This window comes from Capra hircus, chromosome 5 (assembly GCF_001704415.2).
Source record: "Capra hircus breed San Clemente chromosome 5, ASM170441v1, whole genome shotgun sequence".
Taxonomy (NCBI): domain Eukaryota; kingdom Metazoa; phylum Chordata; class Mammalia; order Artiodactyla; family Bovidae; genus Capra; species Capra hircus.
Window position 1 is genome coordinate 57447774 of NC_030812.1, and position 22810 is coordinate 57470583.

The 22810-nt window shown below is 37.5% G+C and overlaps 1 protein-coding gene across 1 annotated transcript; it reads right to left on the reverse strand.

Moving 5' to 3' along the window:
* On the reverse strand, nucleotides 21548-22504 carry LOC102175652 (olfactory receptor 6C68-like). The gene has a single exon (XM_018049038.1). The coding sequence runs from the start codon at nucleotides 22502-22504 to the stop codon at nucleotides 21548-21550; it is 957 nt and encodes a 318-aa protein (XP_017904527.1).

A 22810-nucleotide genomic window follows, 5' to 3' on the forward strand; every position in this document is an offset into this window, starting at 1 on the left:
CTGTGTTCCTGCAGGTGGCATTATTTCATTCTCCCATTGTATATATGTACCACATCTTCATCCATTCATTTGTTGATGGACATTAGATTGTTTTGCACGAGGCTTTTTATTTCTATATTTATTTATGACCTTATTCTATTTCATTAAAATTTTAATGTATATTTTTGCATCGATAGTCACTATGTTACATGATTATATATTTTTAGTTATATATTCACATCTTAAAATGGTTTCTGTATGGTTTAATTTTAATATGTCTATGCATAATTTTCTTTGAATATCCCTTCTGTGAATTCATTTAACTTCTTAAGTGTATATATTTAATATTTCCCAATATTTTGGAAATTTCCAGCCATAAATTATTCCTATAATTGTTGCCCCATTCTCTCTCTTTTACTGGGCTTAAAATTACACACACGATAGACTTTAACATAGTAACATTGGTCCCAGAATATCTTAAAAAATAATTCTATTTCTCTGTTTTACAAGGATTTCACACTTCAAATCTAATTTCAAAGTCATTGCCTCTTTCTTCTGTAATCTCAGTCCAGTAATTAAGCTGAAGTGTGACTTTCTGCAGAAACATATTTTTCATTTCTAACATTTTCCTTTTAATACTGTTTTTCTTTTCTGAGAGTTCTTAACTTTTAATCTTTTTTCTTTATCTCATAAAGCACAGTTGTGTGATTGATTTAACATCTTTGTATGGTGGTGGTGTGTGTGTGTGTGCTCAGTCGTATTTGACTCTTTGTGGCCCCATGGACTGTAGCCTGTCAGGCTCCTCTGTCTATGGAATTTTCCAAGCAAGAATACTTGAGTGGGTTGCCATTCCTTCTCTAGGAGATCTTCCTGACTCAGGGGTTGAACCAGAGTTTCCTGTGTCTCCTTTATTGGCAGGCAGTCTTTATAACTGTGCCACCTAGGAAGTCCAACACCTTTGTATAATACTGCTAATTACTGAGTCATCTTGGCCTTGGCAAATAAAGATTATTATTTCAGTTGATGATTATCTTTGGAGTGGATCACATTTTGCCTGTTCTTTGTATGTGCAGTTATTTTGGATTGTAGTCTCACACTTCGCCTATTACATTGTTTAAACTCTGGATGTTATGTGCTGTGTAACTTTACCACCTGGGCCTATTACATTGCTAAAACTCTGGATTATGTTATATTTACCTTGAAAATGTGAATAATTTTCCTTAAGCTGGCAGTCAGCTCTGTGAAACTCAAACTACAAGCTCAGTCTCATTTTTTTCAGTGCTGACTGAACTATCAGTTTAGTAATTCAAACCTTTGGTAAAACTTTTTCTTTTTGTTGGTGTTTGAGTCATGGTTATCTGGTTCCAGGTTCATCCTGAAATGTGTGTATGCTTATACATGTTATTGAGGATATGCTCTTTTCTGACTCTTCGGTGAATTCCTGCATCTATCTCAGACCTGCCCAATACTTTCCCCTGTATACTGTTATTGTACAGAGTTTTCTATAAATGACAGTTCCAGCTGGTTGATGTGTTACAGGTATCTTTTGTATTCTTGCTGGTTTTCTGTCTAGTATTTCTTTCTGCTGGTTGGTGATAGATAGGGAGGCCTGGCATGCTGTGTGTTCATGGGGTCGCAAAGAGTCAGACATGACTGAGCGACTGAATGAACTGAACTGACTAGATGGACCTTTGTTGACAAAGTAATGTCTCTGCTTTTTAATATGCTGTCTAGGTTGGTCATAACTTTCCTTCCAAGCAGTAAGTGTCATTTAATTTCATGGCTACAATCACCATCTACAGTGATTTTGGAGCCTGAAAAAATTAAGTCAGCCACTGTTTCCACTGTTCCCCATCTATTTGCCATGAAGAGGTGGGACCAGATGCCATGATCTTAGTTTTCTGAATGTTGAGCTTTAAGGCAACTTTTTCACTCTCCTCTTTCACTTTCATCAAGAGGCTCTTTAGTTCTTCTTCACTTTCTGCCATAAGGGTGGTGTCATCCACATATCTGAGGTTTCTGATATTTCTCCCAGCAATCTTGATTCCAGCTTGTGCTTCCTCCAGCCCAGTATTTCTCATGATGTACTCTGAATATATTAAATAAGCAGGGTGACAATATACAACCTTGATTACTCCTTTTCCTATTTGAGACCAGTTTGTTGTTCCATGTCCAGTTCTAGCTGTTGCTTCCTGACCTGCATACAGGATTCTCTAGAGGCAGGTCAGGTGGTCTGGTATTCCCATCTCCTTCAGAATTTTCCACAATTTATTGTGATCCACACAGTCAAAGGCTGTGGCATAGTTAATAAAGCAGAAATCCTAATAGCCCACCTTTACTTGGTAGGAGGTAGGACTGGAGAAAGAGGAGTTAGGGTTGGAGTCAGGTTGAGGTGGGGCTTCTTTTCTGCTTAATGGCCATGTGATGTAGGAAGGGATTGTGTCAGATCCCAAGTTGCTGGAGCAGAAGACCTGAGGGTTGGATTGGAGCTGCTCTTCCCTTTAGGTTGGAGAAGGCAATGGCAACCCACTCCAGTACTCTTGCCTAGAAAACCCCATGGACGGAGGAGCCTGGCAAGCTATAGTCCATGGGGTTGCTGAGGGTCAGATAAGATTGAATGACTTCACTTTCACTTTTCACTTTAATGCTTTGAAGAAGGAAATAGCAACACACTCCAATGTTCTTGCCTGGAGAATCCCGGGTTTGCTTCCCTTCCCTTCCTGATTCCGTGTGTTTATTTCTCGCAGCCTTGGTTGTAGATGACCAATCTTCACCTAATTCTCAGTGAGAATTATTCCACATATAGATATATAGATGTATTTTTGACGTGTCCATTGTGGGACAGCTGAGTCTTGTGTCCTCATACTTTGCCTTCTTTATCTCCTCTCTGGGTAAAGGACTTTTTTTTTTTTTTCCTTTCACTATTTTGAATATATCATGTCAGTCCCAGTAGCTTGCAAAGTTCCTGCATCAGCAACGTCTTACGGGATTCTCTCTTATGTAACCCAGTTGCATTAATTTTATTTCTTTTCAGATTCTCTTTTCTTTTTATTTTTTTTCCATTTTGACTATAATGTTTCTTGGTGTGACTTTTTTGAATTGATCTTGTTTGGGATTTTCTGTGCTTCCTGGACTTGGCTGTCTTTTTTCCCCTAAGGTTAGGGAATTTTTCAGGTGTTATTTCTTTGAATAAGTTTTCTACACATTTCTTCTTCAGTTCTCCTTTTGGACACCATAATGCAAATGTTAGTACTCTTGTTGTTGTGGCAGCAGTCTCTTAAATTATCATTCTTAAAAAATGTATCATTCTTTTTTTTTTTTTCTATTCTGCTTGGGTTATTACTGCTATTCTGTCTTCCAGTTCACTGATTTGTTCCTTTATATCTTGGAATGTGTTATTGATTTAATCTAGTGTATTTTAAAATTACAAGTGTTGTGTTTTTTATCTCTGTTGAGTTTTTCTGTATATTTTCTAGCTCTTTGCTAAATATCTCACTGTGTTGATCCTTTCTTTCCTGAGTTTGTTGAGCATCTTTATGATCATTTCTTTGAAGTCTTTACTGGGTAGATTGCTCATTTTCACTATGCTTCATTTCTTTCTGGAGTTTTGTCTTGTTCCTTCTTCTGAAATATATTTCTTAATCTTCTCTCTGTTTATTTCTATGTATTTGGTATCAAAAGCCTCATATATGCAAATGGCATATAGTGAAGAAGAGCTAAATAGCCTCTTGATGAGGGTGAAAGAAGAGAGAGAAAAAGCTGGCTTAAAACTTAACTTTCAAAAATCTAAGGTCATGGCAACTGGTCCCATCACTTCATGGTAAATAGATGGGAAAAATGGAAGCCCTGGCAGGTTTTATTTTCTTGGGCTCCAATATCACTGCAGATGGTGATTGCAGCCATGAAATTGAAAGATGCCTACTCCTTGAAATAAAAGCTATGACAAACCTAGATAGCATTTTAAAAAGCAGTGACATCATTTTGTCATTTTGTTGACAAAGGGTCCATATGGTCAAATCTATGGTTTTTCCAGTAGTCATGTGTACAAATGTGAGAGCTGGACCATAAAAATGGCTGAGCACTGAAGAATTGATGTTTTCAAATTCTGATGCAAGAGACTCTCAAGAGTCCCTGAGAGAGCAAGGAGATCAAACCAGTCAATCTTGGAGAAAATCAGCCCTGACTATTCATTGGAAGGACTGATGCTGAAGCTGAAACTCCAAAACTTTGGCCACCTGATGCGAAGAGCTGACTCATTGGGAGAGACTCTGATTTTGGGAAAAATTGAGGGTAGAGGAGAAGGGCGTAATAGAGGATGAGATGGTTGGATGGCATCAGAAACTCAGTGGACATGAGTTTGAGTAAACTCTGGGAGATAGGAAAGGACAGGAAAGCCTGCCACCAGACATGACTCAGCAACTGAAAAACAGAAATTTGATAGGAAGGTTATGTTTCCATTTCTTGGAAAAATGGCCTTATGTAGGAGATGTACTATGGTGTCCAGCAGCACACTCTCCTCTGGCCACCAGAGAGATATGCTCTAGGATTGCCCCCTATGTGAATTGTATGAACCTTCCTGTTGTGGTTTCTCTGACTTCTGTGGGCATCCTTGTAAGCTGGACTGTCTCCCAGCCCAGTTTCCTACAAGGTCCTTCTTCATTCTGTGTTTGTTGTTCCACTGGTTGGTGGGGTTGTTGTTGTTCAGTCACTCCATGGTGACTGACTCTTTGTGACCCTATGGACTGTAGCCTACCAGGCACATCTGCCCATGGGGTTCTCCAGGCAAGAATACTGGAGTGGGTTGCCATGCCCTCCTCCAGAGGATCTTTCTGACCCAGGGACTGAACCCACATCTCTGATGTCTCTTGCATTGGCAGGCAGGTCCTTACCGCTAGAACCACTTGGGAAGCCCAAGAGTTCTCTAGGTGTGTCCATTTCAAGATTTTAAACTTGGCACTGTGTTTCTTTCTATGCCAATCCTAAATCACATAAAGCCATTCTTAATTTTTGCTGTTTCTTTATTCCCATTTTCAGCTTATCACCACATTTCACCATTTCTGTTCTTAATGTATTTCTCACCACACTTATTCTACCCTGGGTATATTTATCTTATAGCTGAAATATTGTGAAATATATTGAGTCAGATTTGCTCAGTCGTGTCTGACTCTTTGCAACACCATGGATTGTAGCCCACCAGGTTCCTCTGTCCATTGAATTTTCCAGGCAAGAATACTGGAGTGGTTTGCCATTCCTTTCTCTAGGGGATCTTCCTGACCCAGGGATTGAATCCAGGTCTCCTGCAATGCAGGTAGATTCTTTACCATCTGAGCCACAGGGAAGCCTTTATATATATGAAATATATATATATATATATATTATATGTATATATAATATATGAAAGTATATTAACGTATGTTTAACATATATCATTGCTTCCCCCCAATTACTATTGTGAAAAACAACAGAATCAAAATCATTTTTCTAAAGACCACATATGATTAATTCTCCCCAGGTGTTGTGGAAAAGAAATGTTTTGAAATGTTACTGTACTAGGTATTTCCTTAAAGCTCTTGATTCAGCTCTTAGTTACATGAAAGAGAATTCATTTAGGTTTTAGATAAGGTTTGTGAAGGGGGCAGTAAAGAACATACTCATGAATTTTGAATTTAAAATACACAAGATTTTGTTTCATAAGGCATTCAGTTCAGTTCAGTTCAGTAGCTCAGTCATGTCCGACTCTTTGCAACCCCATGAATCGCAGGACACTAGACCTCCCTGTCCATCACCAACTCCTGGAGTTTACTCAAACTCATTTCTATCGAGTCAGTGATGCCATCCAGCCATCTCATCCTCTGTCGTCCCCTTCTCCTCCTGCCTCCAATCCCTCCCAGCATCAGAGTCTTTGCCAATGAGTCAACTCTTCACATGAGGTGGCCAAAGTACTGGAGTTTCAGCTTTAGCATCAGTCCTTCCAAAGAACACCCAGACTGATCTCCTTTAGGATGGACTGGTTCGATCTCCTTGCAGTTCAAGGGACTCTCAAGAGTCTTCTCCAACACCACAGTTCAAAAGCATCAATTCCTTGGCACTCAGCTTTCTTCACAGTCCAACTCTCACATCCATACACGACCACTGGAAAAACCATAGCCTTGACTAGATGGACCTTTGTTGGCAAAATAATGTCTCTGCTTTTCAATATGTTGTCTAGGTTGGTCATAACTTCCCTCCCAAAGAGTAAGCGTCTTTTAATTTCATGGCTGCAATCACCATCAGCAGTGATTTTGGAGCCTCCAAAAATAAAGTCTGACACTGCTTCCACTATTTCCTCAGCTACTTCCCATGAAGTGATGGGACCAGATGCCATGTTCTTCGTTTTCTGAATGTTGAGCTTCAAGCCAACTTTTTTGCTCTCCTCTTTCACTTTCATCAAGAGGCTCTTTAGCTCTTCTTCACTTTTGGCCATAAGGTTGATGTCATCTGCATATCTGAGGTTATTGATTTTTCTCCTGACAATCTTGATTCCAGCTTGTACCTCTTCCAGCCCAATGTTTCTCATGATGTACTCTGCATAGAAGTTAAATAAGCAGGGTGACAATATACAGCCTTGATGTACTCCTTTTCCTATTTGGAACCAGTCTGTTGTTCCATGTCCAGTTCTAACTGTTGCTTCCTGACCTGCATATAGGTTTCCCAAGAGGCAGGTCAGTTGGTCTGGTATTCCCATCTCTTTCAGAATTTTCCACAGTTTATTGTGATCCACACAGTCAAAGGCTTTGGCATAGTCAATAAAGCAGCAATAGATGTTTTTCTGGAACTCTCTTGCTTTTTCCATGATCCAGCAGATGCTGGCTATTTGATCTCTGATTCCTCTGCCTTTTCTAAAACCAGCTTGAACATCTGGAAGTTCATGTATTTCTGAAGCCTGGCTTGGAGAATGTTGAGCATTACTTTACTAGCATGTGAGACGAGTGCAACTAGCATGTGAGATACTAGCAATTTTACACATGCTAGTAAAGCATTCTTTGGCATTGCCTTTCTTTGGGATTGGAATGAAAACTGACCTTTTCCAGTCCTGTGGCCACTGCCGAGTTTTCCAAATTTGCTGGCATATTGAGTGCAGCACTTTCACAGCATCACCTTTCAGGATTTGAAATAGCTCAACTGGAATTCCATCACCTCCACTAGCTTTGTTCATAGTGATGCTTTCGAAGGCCCACTTGATTTCACATTCCAGGATGTCTGGCTCTAGATGAGTGATCACACCATTGTGATTATCTGAGTCATGAAGATCTTTTTTGTACCCTTCTGTGTATTCTTACCACCTCCTCTTAATATCTTCTGCTTCTGTTTGGTCCATACCATTTCTGTCTTTTATTGAGCCCATCTTTGCATGAAATGTTCCCTTGGTATCTCTAATTTTCTTGAGGAGATCTCTAGTCTTTCCTATTCTGTTGTTTTCCTCTATTTCTTTGCATTGATCATTGAGCAAGGCTTTCTTATCTCTCCTTGCTATTCTTTGGAACTCTGTTTTCAGACACGCTTATTTTTCCTTTTCTCCTTTGCTTTTCACTTCTCTTGTTATCACAACTATATGTAAGTCTTCCTCAAACAGCTTTTTTGCTCTTTTGCATTTCTTTTCCATGGGGATGGTCTTGATCCCTGCCTCCTGTACATGATCCTCCATCCATAGTTCATCAGGCACTCTATCTATCAGATCTAGTCCCTTACATTTATTTCTCACTTCCACTGTATAATCATAAGGTATTTCAGGTAATAAATATTTGAATATACACATAAAATCATATTTGTCTTAAACATCGGATATATTTTCTTTAAAATGATCTAGCAGATCTTTAGAATGACTTTTAAGAAGCTTTCTGTCTTTATATAAGCCTAATGGTAAATTGTACTGACCTTTTGAGACTGCCTTTGATGTTAAACAGGTATGATTAACTCTCTTGCTTTCCTGTGGAAAAGTTTTTTTCCTGGGCTCTTTGCACAATCTCTAGAGTAAGATGCAATGTTCTTATATGCCTTTTCCTTTTTGTCCTCAGTTTCCCCAGTGATATTTAGTTCATGAAATAATTGTGCGTGTTAATTGAGATAATCCATGCAGAGTGCCCAGTAGATGGTGAGTGAAAGCCACTACCCCTCCTTATTTCTCTCCTTCATTTTCTTTCTCCTCTTTCTCCTTTTCTTTTTGCTCCATGCGTGTGTGCATGCTAAGTCGCTTCAGTCATGTCTGACTCTTTGTGACCCAATGGACTGTAGCCCACCAGGCTCCTCTATCCATTGGATTCTCCAGGCAAGAATAATGAAGTAGGTTGTCTTGCCCTCCTCCAGGGGTTCTTCCCAACCCAGGGATCGAACTTGTATCTCTTACTCTCCTGCATTGGCAGGTGGTTCTTTACTAGTAATGCCACCTGGGAATCCTTACAGCGGTTGTATTCCTTTCTTGTGTTTTGTATAAAGCTGGTGTGTTGTGTGGATAAATATTGAGGGCAGAGTTCAGACCTGCAATTGTGGACATGAGGCAATAGGTATTCTACATTTCTTACTCAGCTGTTATTGATTAATTACTTGGGTAGTAGTTTCTTTTGTAAATGAAGAATTTATTTTATTTATTTTTCCTCCATTCCAAAGAGTAAAGAAATTTCCATTGAAAAATTAACTTGTTTGTTATATGAGTCATTTCACTTATTGTTTGCAATCTATCCCACAAGAAGCTTACAGATGTGTTCTAAGTTCTGGTGAAACAAAGCGTGTTATTTCTAAGAAGACAGTAAGAAACATCAGCATCACACTATGATAGATAGATAATAAATTACCTATGATTAATAGACATCTCTATAGAACACAGGCACTAATCTAGAATCAAAGGGAGAAATAACTAGCTCATAATTACGTACCCTATTGGATAGTATGATAAAGGAATCGGCCCTCTGAACTAAGCTGAGAAAATTCTGAAGCTCTCAGTGTTTCACTGTGGCATCCTAACTCAGACCATCGTTCCAGATCCTTCTTACCTTCTGTGATCCTAGATGTTAAGTGAGTGTTCTGGTAAACCACTTTCGTTTGTGTATTTTATGTTTAGTATATTTCAAGAAATATTTTGCATTTATCATTAGCTCACTATAAGTTGAACAATGATGGCAACATTGTTGGAAATTTGGCACTCTAAGCGTATTTTAGTTACATGTTGGAATAAATCTGTATTGATTCATAAGAATGATATCATACGGAAGGTCGCTTCTCTTTGTCCTACTGTTCTAATGAGTACCAATGAATTCTTTCAAAACATATTGAGAACCTATAGATATGTCTGGTTCTACATAGCTACTGAGAGGTAAAAGAGTGAACAGATAACTGACCCATCTATAATGATGTATGCAATAAATATTTCTAGTGAGTCCAATCCTTTTGAATTTTTCTAAAGCTAAAATCTGTTAGAAATACTGATTTTCTTTTTGGATATATCCAAATTAATGTATTGCCATCTCTGAGTTTTAAATAGATAAGTCTGATAGTTTGCAGACATCAAGGAACTAGAATGGTGAATGAAGAAAGAAACTGAAATTACCAAAAAACTTACTCCAATGGAAGGTAATCATGACTTTAATTAGCTGTGTAATCATAATCATCCCCAAGATGAAGTTGAAAGTATAAATGGTCTCAAACTCATGCACAAATGCCCCTCTCTTGAGGACATACATATTCACAGGCAGTATTTGCAGTGGATAGTGCTCTCTGAGTTGCCAGCTGACTGTCATTAAGGTTCTATTCCATTTAGACCTATGAAGAAAGGTCTTATGTCTTAAAGCTGAAGTAAAAAAAAAAAACATTTATTTAAAACATCTGAGATTCTTAGAAGATTTTGAAAATTGTAATTGCTGATGTCTCAAAGAAAGGATAGATTTTTACATAGTGAATAAAATGAATGTTTTATTGTCTCAGACCTATGGATGTGCAGGAGCCTGCTGTTTGGATAAATAGAGAGTTTTTCCTGACTTAAGTGCAAACATGACTAATGAAGCTAAAGTGCACTGAATTTTGGCAAAATACCTGACAGAGGCAGCAGTGGGATTCAGGCCCTTGGAGAAAATAGGATGCTGCAATTTTATTAGACAAATTCCAAGAGTAAAACAATAATGTCTTGATGAAAACATATTTCTAGATACTTTTCAACCCATAGATAACAAAGCATTAAGAAAACACAACAAAGTGGCTTTATGTCTATGTTTTCAATGGAAAAATATTTACACAAGTACATATATATATATATATATATATATGAAAGTTGTATACTTACAGTCAATTTCTAAGCCAAAAACTGTAAATATTTACATGGCAAAAAATTTTTAATATAATTTTTCTGTATTGTACCTCATATGAATAAATCATTATTTAATAAAGCTTCTCATATTTAGCTATTATTAAAGTACATATTATGTATTTTGTATAAATGTCCTTTATTTCCTTAGTTTATTTTATCAGAAAAGGAATTTCTGAGGCAAAGGCCACTTACATTTTAGAATTGTGATGTGTATTGTCACATTTGGCTTCCAATTTGTAATATCATTTACATAATACAAAAGGGTCTGGGTCTCTCTTTCACACTGTTGGGATTATGGGTTGTGAAGGATTTCCATCTTTATTTTTTTGCTTGAATTCTGAATCAACTAGATGTAGGCAAGTAAATGGAGATGAATACCAGTTTTATATAGAGGTATTGAAAACATAGCTTTGAATATTCTGTAAGAAAATCTTGAATATAATCTCTAGGTAGGCAGTGCTAGAAATCCACATCTACCCCACCACCTGGGATAAATCCTTTTGCTAAATGACTTCAAAGAGTCTGAAATCTGTCTGTAGACAGACAGTACATGACAGGAAATGGAATAGGATGAATCTAATATAGCATCAGTTCAGTTCAGTCGCACAGTCGTGTCCGACTCTTTGCAACCCCATGATTCGCAGCACGCCAGGCCTCCCTGTCCATCATCAGCTCCCGGAGTTCACTCAGATTCACGTCCATCCAGTCAGTGATGCCATCCAACCATCTTATCCTCTGTCATCCCCTTTTCCTCCTGCCCCCAATCCCTCAGAGTCTTTTTTTTGGTTTTATTTTTTAATTTTTTTAATTTTTAAAATTTTTATTTTTACTTCATTTTACTTTCCAATACTGTATTGGTTTTGCCATATATTGACATGAATCCACCACGGGTGTACATGCGTTCCCAAACATGAACCCCCCTCCCACCTCCCACCCCATAACATTTTTCTGGGTCATCCCCGTGCACCAGCCCCAAGCACCAGCATCAGAGTCTTTTCCAATAAGTCAACTCTTCACATGAGGTAGCCAAAGTACTGGAGTTTCAGCTTTAGCATCATTCCTTCCAAAGAAATCCCAGGGCTGATCTCCTTCAGAATGGAGTAGTTGGATCTCCTAACAGTCCAAGGGACTCTCAAGAGTCTTCTCCAACACCACAGTTCAAAACAGAGATGTTATGGGGAGGGAGGTGGGAGGGGGGTTCATGTTTGGGAACGCATGTAAGAATTAAAGATTAAAAAAAATTAAAAACAAAAACAAAAACAAACCAACAAAAAAACCAAAAGCATCAATTTTTCAGCGTTCAGGCTTCTTCACAGTCCAAATCTCACATCCATACATGACTACTGGAAAAACCATAGCCTTGACTATATGGACCTTAGTCGGCAAAGTAATGTCTCTGCTTTTTAATATGCTATCTAGGTTGGTCATAACTTTTTTTCCAAAAGTAAGCGTCTTTTAATTTCATGGCTGCAGTCACCATCTGCAGTGATTTTGGAGCCCCAACAAATAAAGTCTGACACTGTTTCCACTGTTTCCCCATCAATTTCCGATGAAATGATGGGACCAGATGCCATGATCTTCGTTCTCTGAATGTTGAGCTTTAAGCCAACTTTTTCACTCTTCTCTTTCACTTTCATCAAGAGGCTTTTTAGTTCCTCTTCACTTTCTACCATAAGGGTGTTGTCATCTGCATATCTGAGGTTATTGATATTTCTCCCTGCAATCTTGATTCCAGCTTGTGTTTCTTCCAGTCCAGCATTTCTCATGATGTACTCTGCATAGAAGTTATATAAGCAGGGTGACAATATACAGCCTTGACGTACTCCTTTTCCTACTTGAAACCAGTCTGTTGTTCCATGTCCAGTTCTAACTGTTGATTCCTGACCTGCATACATATTTCTCAAGAGGTAGGTCAGTTGGTCTGGTATTCCCATCTCTCTCAGAATTTTCCACAGTTTATTGTGATCCACACAGTCAAAGGCTTTGGCATAGTCAATAAAGCAGAAATAGATGTTTTTCTGGAACTCTCTTGCTTGTTGCATGATTCAGCGGATGTTGGCAATTTGATCTCTGGTTCCTCTGCCTATTCTAAAACCAGCTTGAACATCAGGAAGTTCATGGTCCATGTATTGCTGAAGCCTGGCTTGGAGAATTTTGAGCATTACTTTACTAGCATGTGAGATGAGTGCAATTGTGTGGTAGTTTGAGCATTCCTTGGCATTGCCTTTCTTTGGGATTGGAATGAAAACTGACCTTTTCCAGTCCTGTGGCCACTGCTGAGTTTTCCAAATTTGCTGGCATATTGAGTGCAGCACTTTCACAGCATCATATTTCAGCATTTGAAAGAGCTCAACAGAATGCCACCACCTCCACTAGTTTTGTTGGTAGTGATGCTTTCTAAGGTCCACTTGACTTCACATTCCAGAATGTCTGGCTCTAGATGAGTCATCACACCATCGTGATTATCTGGGTCATGAAGATCTTTTTTGTACAGTTCTTCTGTGTATTCTTGCCACCTCTTCTTAATATCTTCTGCTTGTGTTAGGTCCAGACCATTTCTGTCCTTTATCAAGCCCATCTTTGCATGAAATGTTCCCTTGGTATCTCTAATTTTCTTGAAGAGATCTCTAGTCTTTCCCATTCTGTTCTTTTCCTCTATTTCTTTGCATTGTTCGCTGAAGAAGGCTTCTTGATATTCTTTGGAACTCTGCCTTCAGATGCTTATATCTTTCCTTTTCTCCTTTGCTTTTAACTTCTCTTCTTTTCACAGCTATTTGTAAGGCCTCCCCAGACAGCCATTTTGCTTTTTTGCATTTCTTTTCCATGGGGATGGTCTTGATCCCTGTCTCCTGTACAATGTCATGAACCTCATTCCATAGTTCATCAGGCACTCTATCTATCAGATCTAGGGCCTTAAATCTATTTCTCACTTCCACTGTATAATCATAAGGGATTTGATTGAGGTCATACCTGAATGGTCTAGCGGTTTCCCTACTTTCTTCAGTTTAAGTCTGAGTTTGGTAATAAGGATTTCATGATCTGAGCCACAGTCAGCTCCTGGTCTTGATTTTGCTGACTGTATAAAGCTTCTCCATCTTTGGCTGCAAAGAATATAATCAATCTGATTTCAGTGTTGACCATCTGGTGATGTCCATGCGTAGAGTCTTCTCTTGTGTTGTTGGAAGAGGGTGTTTGCTATGACCAGTGCATTTTCTTGGCAAAACTCTATTAGTCTTTGCCCTGCTTCATTCCGCATTCCAAGGCCAAATTTGGAATACTCCAGGTGTTTCTTGACTTCCTACTTTTGCATTCCAGTCCCCTCTAATGAAAAGGACATCTTTTTTGGGTGTTAGTTCTAAAAGGTCTTGTAGGTCTTCATTAAGCCGTTCAACTTCAGCTTCTTCAGCGTTACTGGTTGGGGCATAGACTTGGATTACTGTGATATAGCATATCCTTGTTCAAAATCCACCCATCATGCCAAGAATAGGTAGGAGGCAAGTCAGGAGTTGGCAGTACTGAAAGACTAAGAAAAATGTCCAAATCTTAGAAATAAAGCCTGTCAGTGATTGCCTGTCTTTGCAATCTGATTGTAAATAAGTTCATTCAAAAATTATTTAATATACAGTAAAATATGTAGGTATTTGACTTTGCTATATATTCCAGACACTGTGAAGTGGCACATTAACTAATGATATCCTAAAACTTACAATTTTATTGTATGATGATAACCAATCCAATATGTATTTGGTGTTTTCAGTTTCTAATAGATATTGAGCAGTAGTCTTTTGATCATATATTTATTCCTTGATTTCTTCTCTGGAACAACAGACTTACCATCTTTCTTGTCCTACTGTCTAAATAAAGAAAATCTTTTGCATGTATTTTTTGAATAATTATACATCTCATATTTTTTTTAACTTTAGGAAAATTATTTCATAATAGAATAAACACCCATTTGGAAAGAATATAAAGAGTAGGGACTATGTATTTCTTCCTAATATTTACCACATTCCTATCCTAATATATTTTCTTAATCAGATACACTTACTCTTAAGCCTTTGGTTAACATCACCTGTCATCATATCCCTCAAATGGGAAAATCAATTCTATTTAAAACAGAACAAATTGTATCTTTCCAGTCTTACTTTCCCATTGTCACTTCTTCTGAATATTTTTCTGGGATTATGGTAAGCATCTTAAAATTTAGTCTAAATCAGGGTACTAAATAAATTATCAAGGCTGCCCTAAACCTGTAATTTAAAATTTATTAATACTTCTTAATATTTTCAAATACCATGTTTAGATATGTTATCTATTGCAAGACATCTAAGATCAAGTAAGATCATTACTTTGCCAAGAAAGGTCTGTATAGTCAAAGCTATTGTTTTCCCAGTAGTCGTGTACGGATGTGACAGCTGGACAATAAAAATGTCTGAGCACTAAAGAACTGATGCCTTTGAACTGTGGGGCTAGAGAAGATTCTTGAGTCACTTAGACTGCAAGGAGATCAAGGCAGTTAATCCTAAAGGACACCAAACCTGAATATTCATTGGATGAAGTGATACTGAAGCTTAGGTTCCGATACTTTGGCCACCTGATGTGAAGAGCTGACTCATTGTAAATGACCTTGATGATGGGCAAGACTGAAGGCAGGAGGAGAAGTGGACAACAGAGGATGAGATGGTTTGACAGTATCACCAACACAATGGGCATGAGTTTGAGCAAACTCCGGGAAATAGTGAAGGACAGGAAAGCCTGGTATGCTGCAGTCCATGGTGTTGTGAAGAGTTGGACATGACTGAGTGACTGACTGAACAACAGCAAAGATCAAATGACAGTATGGATACTCTAGTAATAGGTTCTTACACTATATAGGCACAGAGTTCTTAGATTATAGTCCTAATGTGCTATTTTGTGAAAAATTTCTCTAGTGTTAAAATATTAGTCACTCAGTTATGTCTGAGTCTTTGAACCCCATAGACTGTAGCCCACCAGGGTCCTTTGCCCATAGGACTCTCCAGGCAAGAATACTGGAATGGGTTGCCATGCCCTCTTCCAGGGGATCTTCCAGATCCAGGGATTGAATCCTGGTCTGCTGCATTGCAGGCAGATTCTTTTCCATCTGCATTTCTAGGGAAGTTCAAATTTCTCTAATCCTAAATGCATTAAAAGTATAAAGATGATTACAAATTCTTCCTCCCCAGTTTATAATTTTTTCAGCATCTATTATTGGAAGATGTGGTTGATATACAAAAATGTACACATTTAATGTATGCAATTTGATGAGTTTGTACTTATGGTAGATAAGTGAAACCATCACCACAGTCAAGGTAGAGGACAACCCATAAAACCTTTATTTTCAAGTAAAGGATAGTTAACATTTGTGTAGAATTTGGATTTTTTTTCAAAACCTAAACCTCAACATTCAGAAAACTAAGGTCATGGCATCCAGTCCCAATACTTCATGGCAGATAGATGGGGAAACAGTGGAACAGTGGCTGACTTTATTTTTGGGGGCTCCAAAATCATGCAGATGGAGACTGCAGCCATGAAATTAAAAGATGCTTACTCCTTGGCAGGAAAGTTATGACCAACCTAGACAGCATATTAGAAAGCAGAGACATTACTTTGCCAACAAAGGTCCGTCTAGGCAAGGCTATGGTTTTTCCAGTAGTCTTCTATGGATGTGAGAGTTGGACTGTAAAGAAAGCTGAGCACCGAAGAATTGGTGCTTTTGAACTGTGGTGTTGGAGAAGACTCTTGAGAGTCCTTTGGACTGCAAGGAGATCCAACCAGTACATCCTAAAGGAGATCAGACCTGGGTGTTCATTGGAAAGACTAATGTTGAATTGAAAAACCTGTATTTTGGCCACCTAATGGGATGAGCTGACTCATTTGAAAAGACCCTGATGCTGGGAAAGATTAAGGGCAGGAGCAGGGGACACTAGAGGATGAGATGGCTGAATGGCATCACCGACTCAATGGACATGAGTTTGGGTAAACTCTAGGAGTTGGTGATGGACAGGGATGCCTGGAGTGCTGCAGTCCATGGGGTCGCAAAGAGTCAGACAGGACTGAGTGACTAAACTGAACTGAAAGCCTGATGCAATATCTTCTATCTTGGATTCCTTCAAGAGCTGAAAAAAATATGAGTCTAATGGAGAACAGTGTGGAGATTCCTTAAACAAAACTGGAAATAAAACTGCCTTATGACCCAGCAAACCCATTGCTGGGCATACACACAGAGGAAACCTGAATTGAAAGAGACACATGTACCCCAATGTTCATCACAGCACTATTTATAATAGCCAGGACATGGAAGCAACCTAAATGTCCATCAGCAGATGAATGGATAAGAAAGCTGTGGTACATATACACAATGGAGTATTACTCAGCCATTAAAAAGAATACATTTGAATCAGTTCTAATGAGGTGGATGAAACTGGAGCCAATTATACAGAGTGAAGTAAGCCAGAAAGAAAAACACCAATACAGTATACTAAAACATATATATGGAATTTAGAAAGATGGTAACGATAACCCTGTATGTGAGACAGCAAAAGAGACACAGATGTATAGAACAGATTTTGGACCCTGTGGGAGAGGGAGAGGGTGGGATGATTTGGGAGAATTGCATTGAAACATGTATAATGTCATATATGAAACGGAAAAAAAAATGAGTCTAACTTACCTGCTTTTAAAGATTCTGAAGTAATAATAAACCAAGGAATTTGTTATACCACTCTATTTATTCTTCATTCAAGCTGAAGTAAATTTACTAAACACCCTCAATCTTTTCAACAGTTATGCCAGAAAATATTATTTTTTTCAGAAATATTTGTTGTTCTTAAAATCTCTATATATTTAAACCCTGTAAGCTGTTGTCACTATTGCAGACACTGTGTATTCAACCTTCCAATTCACTCCTTATATTAATATCCATTTGTGGTACTTATTGCATCTTCAAGAATATACCTCATTATGTTTCTTAGCTATAAAAAACACTTTATCATTTTTTATTTTAGGTTTGATATATTGATGATGAATTCATATTGATTTTTTTCTAGAAATTTCTGTTTCACTTTTTTTTTTTAAAATTTTAAAATCTTTAATTCTTACATGCGTTCCCAAACATGAACCCCGCTCCCACCTCCCTCCCCACAACATCTCTCTGGGTCATCCCCATGCACCAGCCCCAAGCAAGCTGCACCCTACATCAGACATGGACTGGCGATTCAATTCTTACATGACAGTATGCTGTTTCACTTTTTATTTTTTAGTTATTTATTTTTTAATTTTACTTTATTTTACTTTACAATACTGTGCTGGTTTTGCCATACATCAACATGAATCCGCCACGAGTGTACATGAGTTCCCAATCCTCAAACCCCCTCCCACCTCCCTCCCCATATCATCTCTCTGGGTCATCCCAGTGCACCAGTCCCAAGCATCCTGTATCCTGCATCAAACCTAGACTGGCGATTCATTTCTTAAATGATATTATACATGTTTCAATGCCATTCTCCCAAATCATCCCACCCTCTCCCTCTCCCACAGGGTCCAAAATCTGTTCTATACATCTGTGTCTCTTTTGCTGTCTCACATACAGGGTTATCGTTACCATCTTTCTAAATTCCATATATATGTTTTAGTATACTGTATTGGTGTTTTTCTTTCTGGCTTACTTCACTCTGTATAATTGGCTCCAGTTTCATCCACCTCATTAGAACTGATTCAAATGTATTCTTTTTAATGATGGAGTAACACTCCATTGTTTATTTGTACCACAGCTTTCTTATCCATTCATCTGCTGATGGACATCTAGGTTGCTTCCATGTCCTGGCTATTATAAGCAGTGCTGAAATGAACATTGGGGTACACGTGTCTCTTTCAATTCAGGTTTCCTCTGTGTGTATGCCCAGCGGTGGGTTTGCTGGGTCATAAGGCAGTTTTATTTCCAGTTTTTTAAGGAATCTCCACACTGTTCTCCATAGTGGCTGTACTGGTTGGCATTCCCATCAACAAAAAAATAAAAGCAAATGAAGCAACTGACAAACAACTAATCTCAAAAATATACAAACAACTCATGCAGCTCAATTCCAGAAAAATAAACGACCCAATAAAAAAATGGGCCAAAGAACTAAATAGACATTTCTCCAAAGAAGACATACAGATGGCTAACAAATACAGGAAAAGATACTCAACATCACTCATTATCAGAAAAAGGCAAATCAAGACCACAATGAGGTACCACTTCACACCATGCAGAATGGCTGTGATCCAAAAGTCTACAAGCAATAAATGCTGGAGAGGGTGTGGAGAAAAGGGAACCCTCTTGCACTGTTGGTGGGAATGCAAACTAGTACAGTCACTATGGAGAACAGTGTTTCACTTTTTCAAAGTTTGATATATAACACATTACAATGAGGGCACATCACCAGGTCTTCCTGTTTCCGATAGCACTGATTAGAATTTCTTGTATAGAGTTTTTTTTTTCTACATATACATATGTTACTTGTGATTATATATCTAAGATTTTAATTGCTCTGTTTTTTACAAAGTGTACCAATTACACTCCTGTTGAGAGTTTATAAGAATTCCAGATTTTTGCCATCTCATTTGGACTCTTTGTGGGACACATGTGTGTTTGCAATCATGTTATTTTCATATACTTACTTCCTAAATATATATTTATTTGGCCAGACTATGCATGAGGTATGCGGGATCTTAGTTCCCTGACCAGGGATTGAACCCTGGGCCCTCAGCAATGAAATCACAGAGTCTTAACCACTGGATCACCAGGGAAGTCCCAAAATATTTATTTATGTGAGGTACATGTTGAAGATATTTTGCTCATTTTCTTTGCTTTTCAAATCAGTTTTATTTGGATATGAATTATATACAATGAAATGCATCCATTTTAACTGTAAAGTTTGAGAAATTTTGAAAAATATAGCCATCAAAGTAATTACCACACCACAAGATATATAATGCCTCCCAAATTCCCAAAGCATTTCCTCATTTGCTTCCAGACAGTATATAGCTCACTTTAATCTCATTTAATCATTGACCTGCGTTTTGTCACTACAGGTTTGTTTTTCCCTTTCTAGAGTGTTAAATTTAGGGAACACAGCATGTACTGTTTTGTATCTGATATCTATCACTCAGCATAATGTTTTTGAAATTTTCTATTTTATTTGTTTTAGCAGTTTATACCTTTGCACAGTTGAGTGGTTTTTTAATTGTATGAATAAACTAAAATATGTTTCTCTTGTTTTTTTTTTTTTTTTTTAAACAAGCATTTGACATATTTGAAATTTTGAGCTCTATGAGTTAAGTGGCTACAAAAAATCATGTATATCATTTTTGGGGATGTCGATTTCCATTTTTCTTAGGTGAATAGGAGAGTAATAGCTGAGACATAGGGTAACTATGTTTAACTTTTTAAGAACCTGCCAGAATATTTTCCCAAGCAGTTGTATCACTTCACATATGCCCACCAGCACTGAATGATAGTTCCAGTTGCTCTCTGTCCTTGTGACTTACATTGTCAGCCTATATCCTAATTGTTGCCATTAGAGTGAATGTTTGACTCATTTCAATTTGAATATTCTAATGATAATGATTTTGAGCTTATTTCCAAGTTCCTATTGACTGTTCATGTAATTCCTTTATAAAGTGTCTACTAAGTTTTGTTGTCATTTTTATCTGGTAATTATCATTTACCTGGTAATTACAGTGCTGGCTTAAACTCGTCATTCAAAAAGCTAAGAGCGTGGCATCCAGTCCCATCACTGCATGCAAATAGATAGGGATACAATGGAAATGGTGACGGATTTATTTTCTTGGGCTCCAAAGTAACTGTGGATGGTGATTGTAGCCATGAAATTAAAGATCCTTGCTTCTTGGAAGAAAAGCTATGGCAAATCTAGACAGTGTGCTAAAAAGCAGAGACATCACTTTGCTGACCAATGTCTGGATAGTCAAAGCTATGGTTTTTCTAGTAGTTATGTGACATAAGAGTTGGATCATAAAGAAAGCTGAACTGTGGTGCTGGAGGAGACTCTTGAGAGTCCCTTGGACTGCAAGGAGGTCAAACCAGTCAGTCCTAAAGGAAATAAACCCTGAAAATTCATTGGAAGTACTGATGCTGAAGATGAAGCTCCAATACTTTGGCCACCTGATGCAAAGAGTTGACTCATTTGAAAAGGCCCTAATGCTGGGAAGGATTGAAGGCAGGGGGAGAAGGGAGCTATGGAGGATGAGGTGGTTGGATTTTATCATTGACTCAATGGACATGGGTTTGAGTCAACTCCAGGAGAAGGTAAAGGACAGGGAAGACTGGCATGCTACAGTCAATGGGGTCACAGAGCTGGACACAATTGAGTGACTGAACAAAAACAACAACAATTATCATTGAGCTTTGATAGCAAATTGTTAAGGATGTTTGCATGTGTCATCATAAGGAGTGTTGATCTACAATTTTATTCTTGTAATTTCTTGGCCTGGTATTTGTATGAAGTTTACATGGATTTCATAAAGCATCCAAAAGTGTTATTTTTTGTGTGTTCTGTAATAATTTATATAGAATGTGTTATTAATATTTTGATAGTATTCATTCACATGATTTTGGAGTTTTCTTTGTGAAAAGATTTTTAGATATTAATTTAATTTCTGAAACAGAAAGAAAGGTACTAAAAGAAAGATTCTGTATTTTTGAGTTAGGCTTGTAATATTTATCTTTCAAGTAACTATTCTATTTCATTTAAGATGTTAACAATATTGGTTTAACATTGCAGATAATAATCTCTTATTAATATGTTGACATCTGGAAGCTCAACAGACTGACCATAACTAGACATTGTGATGATGATTTTACCATGTATAAAAATATGGAGTCACTGTGCATTTGAAGGTAATAAATAGTGTATATCAATTATAAGTCTAAAAAGGAAAGTCTTCTCTATGCCAATAATATAAAATATCTGGAAATATAATTTAAAAGAGGTAAAAGGAATGACTTAAACATGGTAGGTCTGGTTAAAGAATTAAAAGTGATATATTTTGTTCTTCATAGAGCAATGTTCAATAATTAGCTCTCCAGTAAGTGAATGGAAGGGAAAATTAATGATTAAATGGCTTTGAAGTCAACCTGATTGGTTTACAAGCTAAAAAATTATGAGGTTCTTTCTTAAATTTATGAAAATGAGATAGATGTGCATCTTTGAATTTGGCTTATTGACAGATGTATTTTACTTTCTTAAGAGAAAAGCATTTTTTTTTGAGTGAGTCATCAAAGGCTTGTTTAACTTGCTTATTCCTCAGAGTATATATGAAAGGATTCAACATTGGTGATATGGAAGAAATAAGCAGTGATACACCTTTGTTAATATTTACCTCTTCTTTTGCAGATGGCTTGATATAGATGAAAATGCAACTGCCATAAGAGATGGAAAGTACAATCATGTGGGAAGAACATGTAGAAAAAGCTTTTTTTCTTTGTTGAAGAGAAGGGAATTTTAGAATTGTCCTTATGACATAAACGTAGGAGAGAACTACACAAAAAAGAGTGATGATGAAGATCAGTACGGAACAGGCTATAACCATCTGCTCAATTAACCATGTGTCTGAGCATGAGATCTTCAGGAGAGGTGATATATCACAGACAAAATGGTCAATGATGTTTGAATCACAGAATTCCAGATGAAAATCTAAGCTGAGTGGTGGGAGGATAGTCATGAGTGCTGCCATCCAGCAGCAGATGACCATTGTTTTGCACAGTTTGTTGCTCATGATCGTCATATAATGCAAGGGTTTGCAGATGGCCACGTAACGATCATATGACATGGCTGCCAAGAGAAAAAATTCAGTTACCCCAAAGAGATCGGTTAAAAATAGTTGTATGAAACATGCCTTATAGGTAATCACTCTGTCCCCAGTTGATATATTGTAGAGGAATCTTGGAATACAGGCGGTTGTAAACACGATTTCTAAGAAAGAGAAATTTTGGAGAAAAAAATACATGGGCGTTTTAAGGTGGGGATCCACCAAAGTTAGGATAATGATGGTCAGATTTCCAGTTATACTCAAAATGTAGGTGATAAATAGAAAAATAAAGAGCAAAATCTGCAACTGAGGATCATCTGTCAGTCCCAGAAGGATGAACGCTGTTACTGCGGTGTGATTTCTCATTATTGACTCCTGGATTTTGCCAAACCCACCTGTAAATGTCAGAGAGATTTGAACTGCAGAATTCAATGATGAAAACAGCCAATGATGAGAATTCTCTTGGTTATTTGACTCATCCAGGATCCATGGGCTTTACTTGTTGATCTAAGGAATACATTTCTTGTTTTACATGAGCTGAGTTTCCTCATCTATTTGTACCTAGTGATCAAGTGAAACTTTTACATATGTTTAAATTGCTGATTTACAGCATAACTTTTCCTTTACTAATCTCTTAAATTAATTTATAATTAATTAAACATTTAACTTTTA

Bases quoted from the DNA above. Each gene is read 5' to 3' on its own strand.
- LOC102175652 (XM_018049038.1), bottom strand. From the start codon at position 22,504: ATGAGAAATCACACCGCAGTAACAGCGTTCATCCTTCTGGGACTGACA.